General features: G+C 37.4%; 1 protein-coding gene across 1 annotated transcript in view; it reads left to right on the top strand.

The window, feature by feature from the left end:
• LOC126335781 (adenylate cyclase type 3) overlaps positions 1-13,899 on the top strand; it is an 861,859-nt gene that overhangs the window by 787,412 nt on the left and 60,548 nt on the right. Inside the window, exon 20 of the mRNA XM_049999243.1 lies at positions 5,204-5,302. Coding sequence (XP_049855200.1) covers positions 5,204-5,302 — 99 coding nt within the window. The remainder of the gene's footprint in view (positions 1-5,203; positions 5,303-13,899) is intronic.

Raw genomic sequence — 13,899 nt, 5'->3', positions numbered from 1 at the left:
CATGACCATTCTCAATCAAATAGCTTCTCAATTGGCCTCATAAGAGCTGAGTGCACCCCCCCCCCTCGCTCTCCCTATTTGCCAATAGCACTCAACAGACCCAGACAGTGATGCATCCAAGTGCTAGCCAAGCCTAACAGTACTTAACTTTGGTGATCTGATATAGCAATTTAAACTGGCAGAAAAAACCCTTGTCCATCATGTATTCCCACTGCTACATAAATTTCTCAAATTCTGTAGGCAACCTGACTGCAGAGTGCAAGTCCTTTGAGGCACGTGTCCTAGTCCTTCTGGGCCTTATGGGTGGGAAGCCCCTTAATAGGCATCCAACACCTGAACAGGTTCCAAGAGTATGATGCTATTCACTTCACCATTACACTCCAACTAACGTGTTCCACTTCTGACACCAAACTGTAGCAGCCTGAGGGGTGAGTGAAGACTGTAGAGGTTGAGGCCAGTGGGGGGTGGATACAGTGGTGCTAGCTAGAAAAATACAGCTGGAATGTGAAACACTTTCATTTCAACTTGTGCTACAATGTTCTTTGGCCACTGCAGCCCCAGTAATTCCCCCTTTGGTGTGTGGTATGGTGACTCTGCTGTCTGCTGCAGAAGCCAGCTGCTAACTATGTGTCTGGCAGTGATATCCACATCCAGCTTTTATGACACTTGTTTTGTTTACTCAGTGACATATGGCCCAGTCTGCACAATGTGGCAGCATGCAGCAGATGCCAGTGGCACATCTATCTACCACAATTCTCATGGAGGTGTCAGTTGAGAGAAGAGCTCACCCTTACAGGCGACAATGATATGTGAAGGAATGGTCACTAATGTGGTGGATTGCCGAGGACTGTACCTCTTGGGCCACAAATCAATGACCTCCTAGGCAGAGGTTCAGCTACTGATATAGAGAACCTGGGAGCAGCTCAAGCAAGGCAAGACATCTACAAATGGTGGACTTTGCAGTTGAGACTCATCTGATGGAGGAGGCAGCCCTGTCTGTTGTCAGCTGCTGGCTGATCCATAAGATGGGGATGGTTGGCACAGACCTTTCGTTGGGATGGGTGCTGCCAGACTGTACTTATCTCTGTTAAAATCAAAGAGCATTTATACTAGATAATGGCATGTTTGTTATGTCAATGCACAGCTTCCAATCATGTATGAAACAATACTTCTGTGAATCAATGATGTAGAAACCTCTTGGCCTGTTCCACAGCTGTCTTACTCTTTTTCTATGGAGCCATGAATGCAAGGCATGGCTTGGCCAGCCTCGTGGTAAATAAACTAATGTGTTGATGAAATTGACACACCATTACCTCATCACTGGTTGGCTATCCATGTTTTTAATGCAGCTCTAGCAGAGCTAATATTTCTATGGTAGTGCCCAAAAGTTAACGATGGCACTACACTTCTGAGTTGGGAGTGCTGCTGTGGAAGACATATAAGTTTGATATTCTTAGTTTGTTCAAATGTTTCCAGACAGTGTGTTGTTATGCAGGTGATGCCACATGATGCTGTCAGCATCAGTCTGTAACTCAGAGTCAAAGCCCTTTGTGGTACATACAGTCAGTCACCTAACCTGGACTTAGGCCCCAGAAGCTGCAGACATCTACCTGAACAGATCACATGCATACCACCTGGCATCGTCACAATGCCATGTCACCTATTGGGAGACTACCTCCTTTTGGTGTCCACCTCTCAGGTGGGAAGTCTGTTTGGGTCCAGATAATTAGCTATGTGGCCACCTTGTTGCTGATCATTGTGGAGGGCAGGCACACACCATCTTCAAGCATCCTAGGGCTGACAGTTTGAGTACATGTCCTTTCCTGTGCTGTATGACCTGGCGTCAGGTGGGCCAACAGCCTGGACAGGACTGTCATTCATCAGCACATATTGCTGCCAGTTTTGGCAACCACAACTCTGTACGTAACATAAATAAAAGCCTAATTCTACCAGCTTTATCTTACTAACTGTTAGCCACACAATTCCAGTCACCATCTCTCACAACACATGACCTAGCATTACTTCCTAATCTTAGCATAGGCATTTCCTCCACTATGGTAGAAGTTCCATCCTCAGCCTTCACAATATTCTCGCGACATGCACATTTTAACATTAATATTATTCATCATGTGCTGAACGTACATAGTATAGTACAAATCCACTTTCATGAATTTGTAAACATAGCTTACAACTATACTTTTCTTCTTTACTATTGTCCTTTTGTTAATGACATTATTGCTGGCCACTTAGGTATGAGGTGTGTGAGAAAAATAATGAGACTGGTTTTTTATCTACCAAAGTTTTATTTTTTTTATTTTTGTCAAACAACAAACTTCAAAGTAGTTTCCTTCATACCTATACACCAGTGGAATCCTTGTTCCCAACCATGACGACAGCACTGAAAAGCGTCAACTGGTAGGGCCTCTAACATGTCAGTCACATTCTTTTGTAAGTTCTCCAGAGTCCCAAAATGACATCCTTTTAATGCATTTCTCCATTTCAGGAAAAGAAAATAGTCACAAGGACTTAGATCAGATGAATGTGAGTTGGGGTGTGGGGTAACAACAGGAATGCCTTTTGAGGTCAGAAATTCCATGACTGAAGTGACCATGTGACATGGGCATTTTCATGAGCAGCATTCACTTGTTTGCAGTGTGAAGTCTCTCTTGACTCACCCCTTTCCTGAGCTGTTAAAGATATTTTTGTAAAACATTTAGTTGACAATTTGTCCTAGGTGAACAAATTCTTTACACGATACCCCTACTATCAAAAAAGCAAATCAGCTTTGGTTTGATCTTTGATTTGCTCATTTGAGCTTTTTTCGGCTGAGGAGATGTCTTAGTGTTGCTGCTTTGTCCCAGGATCATACTCAAAAATCCAGGATTAAGCAGCTGTGAGCACACAATCGAACCATTTGTAGTCACTGGCAATCCTCTCAAGAAGATCAACACACACACGTTTTTGATTGTCCTTCTGCTCAGTTGCAAAGTTTTTTGACACCATTTTGGAATTGATCTTTCGCATGTGCAAAACTACAGACAAAATTTAATTTACAGTGAAAGTGCTTAAGTTTAACAGGTCACTCATCATCCTTATTGTTAAATGTTAGCGTGATCTCACAAGAGCACACACACATTCAAAGTTAATGTTGTTGTTTGAAATTGAAGGTGTCCCAAAGTGAGGATCATTTTTGACATGTTCTCAGCCTTACAAAAAATAATTTGTGCCAACAAACCTCTGCTCTCAATAAAGAATGTTCCCCACAGGCCTGTTTCAACCTTCCACAGGTTACGCTCATGAATTCCCCAAGTCCCATATGAAACTTGATTGCTTAACATTGCTCTAAGAGCTGCTATTCCATTTTTGAAACACAACAACAGCACAACATCCTAATGGCAGTCTCAAAAATCACATGATGGCTGTACAGAGCTGAAACGCTGACTGAGCTTCTGGATGGGATAAACACACTGGTCTGCACAAGTAAAACATCACAGCACTGCCAAATTCCTCATAGTGTTGTCTGTCTCATTACCTTTTGCACACAGGTTGCTTTATCATTAACAAACTAGCGGTTATTACGTTCTGTAATTTTTTTTTATTGAAATCCTTTAAACACATGTGCACCAGAAGACCAAATAAATATAAGAATTGTTTACATAATTTTGCCACAAAAAATGCTTTTAAGTAAGTAGCTTGTTTTATAATATTAAAAAAGTTTTTAAACTGTACATCAGTTCTAAATATAATTGCTTGCTACTCTGTGAATTGATGCATGTCACTGTTTATTTCATTTATGGCAATGTTTACTGTCAAAATTTTTGTTAATAAAGAGTAGTCATTCTATTATACAAGTTGGAAATTGTCTTGAGCCTTCCTATTGCATCACATTGGTCAATATCTTAATGTCTGTGGAGAATCTTCTTATTTCTTCTTGTCTGTTTGCTCAGTTTTCAGCATATTTCAGTAATCCATGATTCATTGCCTCACAAAGCCTTGCTGCAGATGTACCTTCACAGAATTTTTTTCCTCAAATTAAAGCCTATGTTTGACACCAGTAGACTTCTTTTAGCAAGGACTGTCCCTCGTTTTAAATTTCACCAGAAATTTTTTTGACTCTTCTATACACTGAACATTCCCTGCAAAACAAATTTCCTTTTTGATTTTATCATAATTTTCCTGTAGTCATTTTGCTCTTTAACTTTGGTAGAGAGTGGAAGTAAGGCACACAGATGTTCAGTTTTCCTCAGGAGATTTGTTAAATTTTTATGTCACTTTGATCATGAAAATTTTGAAACCGTACAGTGATTTTCACATTTTTAAATATGTTTAATAATTACAAGATGAAAACAAATGATAACATGAAATCCATTGGCAATGGAAAATATTAAACAACCTACATCTGCATAATGGAATGATGTCAACGAAAATTTGTGACAGGCTGGGACTCGAACACAGACTTCTCACCTAACACGAGTGGTTACCTTAACACTTTGGCTACTCGGGCACCACTCACAGCCAGACCCAAACTTTCATATGTTGTTGTCCATGTGTCTACAAGATGCACTTGTACACATCATGTAATTCTCATATGGGGGAGACATTTTAACTGAAAGTCGCTGGCCTGGTATTGGCCGGTAAATATGACACTGCAGTGCCTATGTTGTTTAAGAAGTAATGTAATGTTCCTTCAGGTATGATGTGGATGAGTGAAGTTTGTAGACATATAGACGATGACTTATGAAAGTTTCAGTATGGCCTTCAGGTGCACTCAGATAGCTGAAGTGATTAAACCAACTGCTTGTGTGAAGCGGAAAATTGGGGTTCAAGTCCTAGGAAGAAACAGATTTTCAGTTTTATCATTCCATTATACAGCTGTAGGGGCTCATATTCACCACTTTGAATACATTCCATGTATTTAATTACATCTGTAGTCACCACAGTGCCTGTTCCTTCAGACGTGCATACATGTCCAAAGGAACAATGCATCATACTTCTTACCGACATAGGCACTGCAATACTGTACAAATAATAATTTTTTTTCCTTATTTTTGTTTTGTTTTTTGCATTGAGTCTGCAAGGGGAAAACAAGGAAGAAACTCTAAAGCAGTTATTGGTACAACATTACATTTATTTACAATTATTTTTAATTTTGTTATAATTTCTGCACATGCTCACACTTTTTATTACTTGTATTAATTTTCAGTTGCTGGAGCAGCCACACTACCAGGATATTATCAAGATCAAAACAATTGGTTCAACATACATGGCAGCAAGTGGTCTCAATCCATCACGAACAGTAAAGGTACTTTAGAAACTCACACAGCTTGGTTCATTTTATTTTGTTTTGGAAGAAAGAAATTATTCTATTTTGAAATCTTGACAGACAATCTGCACCTCTTTAATGGCATGATGTAGAAATGCATTAAACCATTACACAAAGAAAGTTAACCATATAACTAATTAACAGCAGGAGTGAATAACTGGCAGCATTAAAATGTCAGAGTCAGTTGATTTAATGACTTCCGTAACAGCTGTCAGTCCTGCAGTTTAGTTTTGTAAGCAGCTAATTATCTTAAGACCTTTCGTGTATTACTTTAATATAATGCAAATGGTAGATGAAAAAACATTTTTTTTTCAATGTGTCTCACTAATTATTTATTTTTGCAGTTTACATTTTGCATTATTAGCACACTTTGCAGCATAACCCACAACCTAGGCCACAAAAATGAATGTTCATAAAAAGAAGTGGCAAAAACGTATGCCTTATTTCATTTGATTATGTTTCAGTAATTATCCATAGTCAAATCTACAGATATTATCAAACAATAGATGTTTATTCAAATGATTTTCATTTCTTTTATTTTGAGGACAAGATATGATAGACATTTCTGATTTGTTTTTATGGTGTATTCTGCTTTGGTACGACATTGCATCAGTGGAAACTACCTCAGTGACCTTACTCATTTTCTGTTTTGTTGTGTAATGCCTGAGATTTTCTCACAAAATGAAAATCTCTTGAAACCAGTGTTTCAGACACGAACTGGAAGAACACATGTCAAATGCTTTAATTCTCTTCTTTTCACATTTTCTCTACGTTCACAGTTGACCTCAGTAATAGGGTGCTCCAGATGAACATTCTCAGAAATTTCTTTCTCAAACTAAGCTCCATTTTTGATACTAGGAGACTTTCTTTCATAAAGAATACTTTCTTTGCTTGTGCTACTTGATTTCCAAGATAATAGAATACTTTCAGTCTCATAGATTCTATGCACTAACTTGAATAGCCATTTGGTGTTCACTTTCCCTAATGATTTTAGAAATTCCACAGAGTAACTTCCTGGATTTTGAAATGAATATAATTTGATGCTATAAAATACACAATATAGTGGTAATTTATTCTAAAATGTCTGGGAATACAATATTTTCCCAGAACTTTGTCATTTATGTAATATAACTGAAATCCAGTTTCATAACATAACTGTCTGCTCCTTACCAATTCATAACTATAATCATATTATAATTTTTGATTGTTGTTATTGCTACATGAAGCCCATTATTACTTATTTTTACATCTAGTTTAATGATACATGTTCTATTAATAAATTAGATAAATTTCCTTCATGAAATATGAAATACTGTCTGCAGCTGAGAAGAATGCATGTAGCAGGAGTGTGGCTGCAAGTAGGGTGGCGTGGTCTAGAAAGAAAGTGTATGCTGTTCTAAATACATTTAATACAACTATGTGAAAATTGCAAAAGTGACTGACTTGAAGAGATTTGAACAATGCAACTATAACAAATTATTTTAATTGTACTGATACTTCAAAAATAATACCAGTAAAATTCTTCATGTGCATCCATGGTGTCTCTAATTGCTGACTCAGTACTTTATTAACACTGTACTGTGCATGCAACTACTGAGATGTGGTTTTTTGTTTTGTTCAGTTAAAACATCACTATGGGCAGGAAAATTTTGCAAAAATGATAACATAAAAAATAACACAAAGTCAGTAGCTTTTAGCAAAATAATGCATAATCAGCAATTTTTATGATATGTCAGGGAAATTTCCTTTTTTGTCATAGAAACATGTTATAAATCAGAAGATGGCAGTATTTCAATATTTGTAGCTGATAAGTCATCAGCCAGGTTTTTAATAGGGTTGGAACTGGAACTTTTTTGTGGCTGTTTACAAGCCAGCATTCATCTTCCAAAATATTAGAAATGCATATATTACCCCCAGGTCTACCACACTCCCCTCCACAAACCGTCATATAGGTGCACTTGCATGAAGCTGTAAATAATGGAAAGACCTAAGAGACCATAACTGGTGAATAATGCTCACAATTAACTCTACTGGTAAGGCAATATTTTTCAGACAGCACGGGTCAGGTAGAACCAGGGCATGGAAAAGAACTGTCCCCTGCTCCCCATCTCATCCCTCACAGCCATTCTTCTCAAATGCCTACTGCACATAATTTTCAATGCATATTTTATTTTAAAATTGACTTATACAGTTATGTGTTTTGGAGTTAATTTCACCAGCAACAAGAATTAACAGACCAAAATCTCCTCATCACAATTTTAATTATACATGTACCTTTGCAACTGAAGAAAGTTCTATAACATATAAACATTGTTATGGATCAGTGAAAAATAATGTATTTGATTGACTTTATGTAATTAAATTGTGAATTAGGAGAGTTACATAACAGCAGGAACGTTTCTGTTTCTTATTTCTTATTCTTTAGCAAGTCTTTCAAAGCTCTGTCAAGCAAAGACTCTAAATGGATCCCCTTTTCATTTTCTGTTATGTTAGCAGACAGTTAATCCCTCTCACTGAGGTTCTAAATGTACTATTTCTACACTTACACATTCTCTCATCTGCATTCAACAATGGATTACTTTTTAGACTGTCATGTGTTTGCTTTTAAATTCTCTGAAACTAATTTTGACTTTTTTGTAAACTGAAGCCATCCTTTTCAATGACCACTTCCTTTTCAGTTTATTACATTTTTCCCTATAACCAATTCACTTTCTACTGTTTCATATCTAAGTGGCTTATATTGCTGCAATCCTTACTTTTCCTGAACATTTGTTTTTTTTTTCTTTGTCAGTCAACTGAAGTGCTTCATCCCTTACCCACAGTCTCTTCATTTAACTTTATTGATCCAATTTCTGTTATTACATTTTTCAAGGATGTCGAATCCATCTCAGCTTAGCTACCTGCTGTGGTTTTCACAATCACAATAGCTCCAGCCTCAGAGAACTTTGAATGCACATAATCATTCCTCAACGGATCTGTACCTTGTATCCATATACATTTCTTCTTCCTGATGATAGTCTTAACTTTCAGCTTACTCTTAATGATCTGAGCTATATCTCCTTCTGGCACACCTTATGATCTAGTATCTGGTTTCTGATCTCTCTCAGGAACTTCATGACACCTGGCTGCATCAGAACAATTTATTAACTTCCTGCAACATATAGGGTGTTTAACAATTCATGTTACACACCTCTAGAGGATGTAGAGTGGTCTTATTAGATCAAGTTTTACACAGGAACCCATGTTCAGAAACGTCATCCAACAACACTACACAGAACTTCCAGGCAGATTAAAACTGTGTGCCCAACCGAGACTCGAACTCGGGACCTTTGCCTTTCGCGGGCAAGTGCTCTACCATCTGAGCTACCGAAGCACGACTCACGCACGGTACTCACAGCTTTGCTGCTGCCAGTATCTCGTCATTCTGGAAACACTACACAGTGTCGAAGTTATAGGCCCCAGTGCCTGTAAGTGGATAAGTGGATGTGTATAAAGGATGTTTCAGTGATGGTGTTACAAATTTTCTAGGATGATGGAGAAGGATGTATGTATCAATTTGAGGTAAGCACCCTGAAACAAAAGGGCTGAAAATTATAGGTAAACCTTTCTGATACCTCTGACAGTGGAATACATGTAATGAAACTGCTGTTGCTAAGACTGTAGGGTAGGCAACTTTCAGGGGTGGTAGTACAATCCAAAGTAAGAGAAAAGGTTCTGCAAACATGGGCTGTAAAATGCACTTGCTCAATAGAGGAGATGTGTTTCACACTAGCAAAGATGAACATGTATAACCTAAACTGATGATCAGTAAGCCATCTCTCATCACAATCCTACATCACTCCTTCCAGTTTTTCCATAAGTTTTTGAGAAAGTGGTCTATTACAGAATAATATCTTATTTAACTGAGGAGAAATTGTTAACCATTTCTGTTTGATTTTCATAAAGAATTCTCCACGGAGAAAGCAATACAAAATCTCACAAATTAAGTTTTATCAGACTTAAACAAGAAATATTATCCATTTGGTATATTCTATGACCCTGCTAAAGTGTATGATTGTACAGATGGCCAAATTCTAGGTAGCTACCTAAAATGTTATAGCAAGACCAGCATTCCTCTTGCTTGTATGGAATTTTGCCTTCATAACGTAGAGTAGAGGGTTTCATTAACAGATTGTCTTAGGCATGATGCTGACTTCAGAATGAGAGAATGCAACCTGTGGAGTGCCATATTTAGTGCATATGATAAATGATCATAACTTTAAAAGGTGACTCAAAAACTGTAATGTTTGCTGACTACATGAGCATACTAATCAAGGATCCAATCTCATCATTAGCACAGCTCAGATGATAGATGGAGATGCCTACAAGCAGTTCACAGTTAACAATTTAAGTCTTAATACCATCACAAAGACTCCTATTATGCAATTTTAAACCTGCAACACTGGCATGTTAGTACAAAAAGTAGACATTAATGGCCTTACAGTGAATGAAACACACCTTGTAATGCTGATGCCTACTTGAATCAAGCAGATAAGAGAGATAGCTGTTACTCTGAAAAAAGCTGTTGTGTTCTCAGTTTTACTATATTCTTGCTGTTCATTTGCTGTTAATAGCTTATTATTTACCTTTTTATCGCTAATCTCCAATAATTTCTGAACAAATAGCAATTGAGAAATAAATGTTATGAAGTTCATATTGTATTCTGAAGCTGGAAAATTCTATCGAACTCCACAACAACCAGTGGTTTAACTGAATTCTATTTAAACAGCTGTGTCTGCAAGTTTATTGCTATGATCATGGACTTGCAGTGTATCCTAGCGTCTATAAAAGTGATGATATCAACTGAAAATCATAAAAGTGATGATACCAACAGAAAATGGCACCTCTCAGAAAACCCTCTGCCAGGCACTTAAATGTGATTTGCAGGGTATCCATGTAGATGTAGATGTAGAACCTTTTCAACTGGCAAGAGAGATGCAAAGTTAGGATTATAGAACCAACTGCAGAGATATTCTCTTGTTCATCAAAAGAAAAAGGATGTGAAAATGCCAAAGAAAGAATCATTAAATCATACATCATTAGTACTTTTGGATGATCAGCTCATGGACAATTATAATTTGACATCTGCTTGGGGGAAGTAGTGAGTCTCTCAACTAACCTTTTTTTTGTCATAGTGTTCCCAACTGAACAGAAACACGTGAAAAGAAAAAGAGCAACATTAACTTTAAAATGGCTCCTTGATCCACTGGAACATTAATGTGCCAGTGACAGGTAGAGACAGTCTGATATTCCTGTACTTTGATACTGTAGTGTGCATGGGGAAGACAACTTTAAAGGGGAGAGAACTAAGGGAGAAGAGAACATATTTATCATTGATTAAAACCAGTCCACTCCTCTCCCTCTTAACAACTACTTGTAATCAGCTGCTTTAGTGTAACTTTATGTTCTCCATATCTAACTGTAATGCTGAAGCTCTCAAAAGACTTTACTGCACAGGTGTCCTGCATTTTCCTCCTTTATGAAGACTTTTAACAGACATCCTGTGGTATGGCTTTCTGCCATCATCTGTCCCCAGTGTCAAATTGAGAGCCTCATAAATTTGCAATTTCATGCCTTCTCAATAGGAGAAGATTCAACACTGCTACACAGCAATCAGTTTCTTGATATACTCTACTGCCACGGTAGACACTGCTCAGAGAGAAATGTTTGATAATTGGCTCTTAAGTGAACCATTTGCCAATGACAACTGACCCTCCAGGTGCAGCAGTACCTGAAAGTAAGCCATCAAGACTGAAGCTCAGCAAGTCAAAATAGTCACCGTTCAGCCAAAACATCCTGACGCCATCCAGAAATGGAATGTGCTGCTGAGTAACCTGTTATACAGGCTTTAGCCAACTGTGAAACCAGCCTGTTTCATAATGGAGTGACAGGATCTGCCCACAATCAGGGGAAGATGGATGGCTTTAAGTAGGTTTAAGAGCCACCCAACTGCATTGACCCCCTTAGCTTTCTGGGTTGCAAGGGTAAAATTTTGTTGACTTGTGACAGCACTCATAAAGATATGGTGGGAACAGTGGTATATTTATTGTGTATTCTAACTAAGAGTGAGAATTTATGTGAGACAATGAGAAGAATTACTGACAGAGTTTAGAGGTGCCCAGTTGCATCTTTGGTATAAAAGCTACTTCTCATTTGGTCTCATCTGACTATGTGACATTTGTGTCCCAGAAAAATAACTCGCATCTAATAGTTAGCATTGCTGGATAATTGCAGAAGCTCTAAGTTCAATTCTTAATGATCACTTCAATTTTTGTACGTGGTGAACAGATCTAGAGCAAAGATTACTAAAATCTTTAGGTCAAAAAATGGCCATTCAAATTAATGCAATGAACACAACTACTTCACCTGCTGTCTGGATGGTGAGTGGCATTAATGTGTGCTTGTGCACTGTCACTTACTTTGAAGATAGCTGGTTCAAATATGTTGTTTTATTAACTTTAACAAATACCAAAAGTATTATAAAACATAAGGGCATAGGTCAGACTCAAAGCTGTGACAAATACACACATGGAACATTGTGCTACACTGAATGAAGAACTTATGATAGTGCTCCAACTGGCAGGATCATGTCATATTAATACTGTGTTGATATTGTCATGATTAAGACATCTTTCTTTCGATTGCAGTGCAACTTACATGGACCGAAAATGGGTCACTAAAATAAAAGGAGGAGATATACGGAGAACCACACCAGTGCCTAGGACTACTGGAAACCAAGAACCTCTGGCAATTAACACAACAGGAAATCTCACTCACAGACCCAGCTGAACAAATGAGAGTCTTATTCATCATAATTCCAACAACATGTAACTCCTCAAACCCAACTCAGCTAATGGACTCCATTAAAGAGAGTATGGGTGATGACATACGGTACCAAATCCAACAAGCTTATCCTGAACTGACCGTCAAATTCAACAACAACATTTTCAATGAAACATTTATTCTCCCAGAAGATGAATGTTTAACAGTAAACAACCATATCTTAATACAACTTGGGATGTAAGTACCATTAAAAGATGCTATCAGTGTGATAAACTTCAAAACTTTCTCAGGAAAAGAGATACAATACCAATAAACTACTTCAGTATGCTGCTCACAATAAACCACTCCTCAAAAGAAAATTTGCATTGTTATCTTGGACGGCATTCACAACAACACTGGCGGAATTATTTACTTGGAAGCAGCAGGTGACACCAGGAAAATGTTTGTAATAAATATATTGCTGCTGAAGATAAACAGTGAACAACATGTCGGCTTGCACTGGCATCATCATCCGGTATTGCAGCCACACTTGTGGAAAGAGGATGTTCCCAATTCCACCTTACAACTACCACTGAATATAGCCAAAGAACGATTCCCAGTATGTAAAATCTCATAAGCATCTCGACAGGGTGAACTTCTAAAGCAAGATAAAATTATCTTCTAGGATGAATACACGATGACACACAAAAAATCACTTGTAGCCATGGACACAACATTGCAAGACTTGTGAGGAAACTCTGAAGTGATGGGGGGAGCTAAACCCACATTTTTAAAACATTTTTGACAAACACTTCCAGTTATAGAAAAATTACATCTCTGCCCATACAAATAAATACTGCAACTAACGAAAAAATGAGAGTTGAACTATCAAAAGATGAAACATCAGCACATTTTACTCAACAATTTTTACAAATAGGCAAAGACACATACCTTAGTGACCAGCAACTGGCCTTGTTAAACTCAATAGTGATTTCTGCAACATAGCCACTACTGAAAATGAACTCATTGACCAAATTTATCCAAACATCGTTCAAAAATATACTGGTTTGGACTGGATTTTTGTTGTGGCAATTTTGGTAACTAAAAATAATATTATCAATGATAAAAATAAATTTCCTGGTAAAGAGAGAATATACAAATTGACTGATATGATGGTAAAGATTGAAGAAAGTGTGAACTACCCTATAGAATTTCTAAACTCTTTGCAAATGCCAGGAATGCCATTATGCTGCCTTTGACTTAAAATTGAATTTCTGATCACATACCCAGAAATCTCAACCCACAAAACCTATATTATGGAACAAGGATGACTGCCAAACAGCTATTGAATAACATCATCAGTGCCATCTAATGACAGGAAAGTACAAAGGACACACACTATTTATCCCCAGAATCCCACTAATCTCTTATGAATTGCCATTCCAAGTTAAAAGACTGGAATTTCCAATCAGATTAGCCTACAGTTTTACAATTAAGAAAGTGTAAGAACAAATTTTAAAATATTGTGATTTCAACCTCAAAGACTCTCACTTTTCTCATGGTCAACTACATGTAGCTTGCTCTCGAGTAAGAAATTTGAAAAAATTGTACATATATACCTTAGATAACAAAATTTTGTTTATAAAAAAGTGTTGTAAATAGAATTTTCTTGTTGTGATCTTCACTCCAAAGACTGGTCTGATGCAGCTTTCCATGCTACTCTATCCTGTGCAAGCTCTTCATGTCTGAGTAATCACTGCAACCTACATAATTCT

The sequence above is a fragment of the Schistocerca gregaria genome, chromosome 2, assembly GCF_023897955.1.
Source record: "Schistocerca gregaria isolate iqSchGreg1 chromosome 2, iqSchGreg1.2, whole genome shotgun sequence".
In the NCBI taxonomy this organism is placed as follows: Eukaryota; Metazoa; Arthropoda; class Insecta; order Orthoptera; family Acrididae; genus Schistocerca; species Schistocerca gregaria.
The sequence above is the reverse complement of the archived record's forward strand: the minus strand, read 5'-3'. Positions and strand labels throughout refer to the sequence as shown.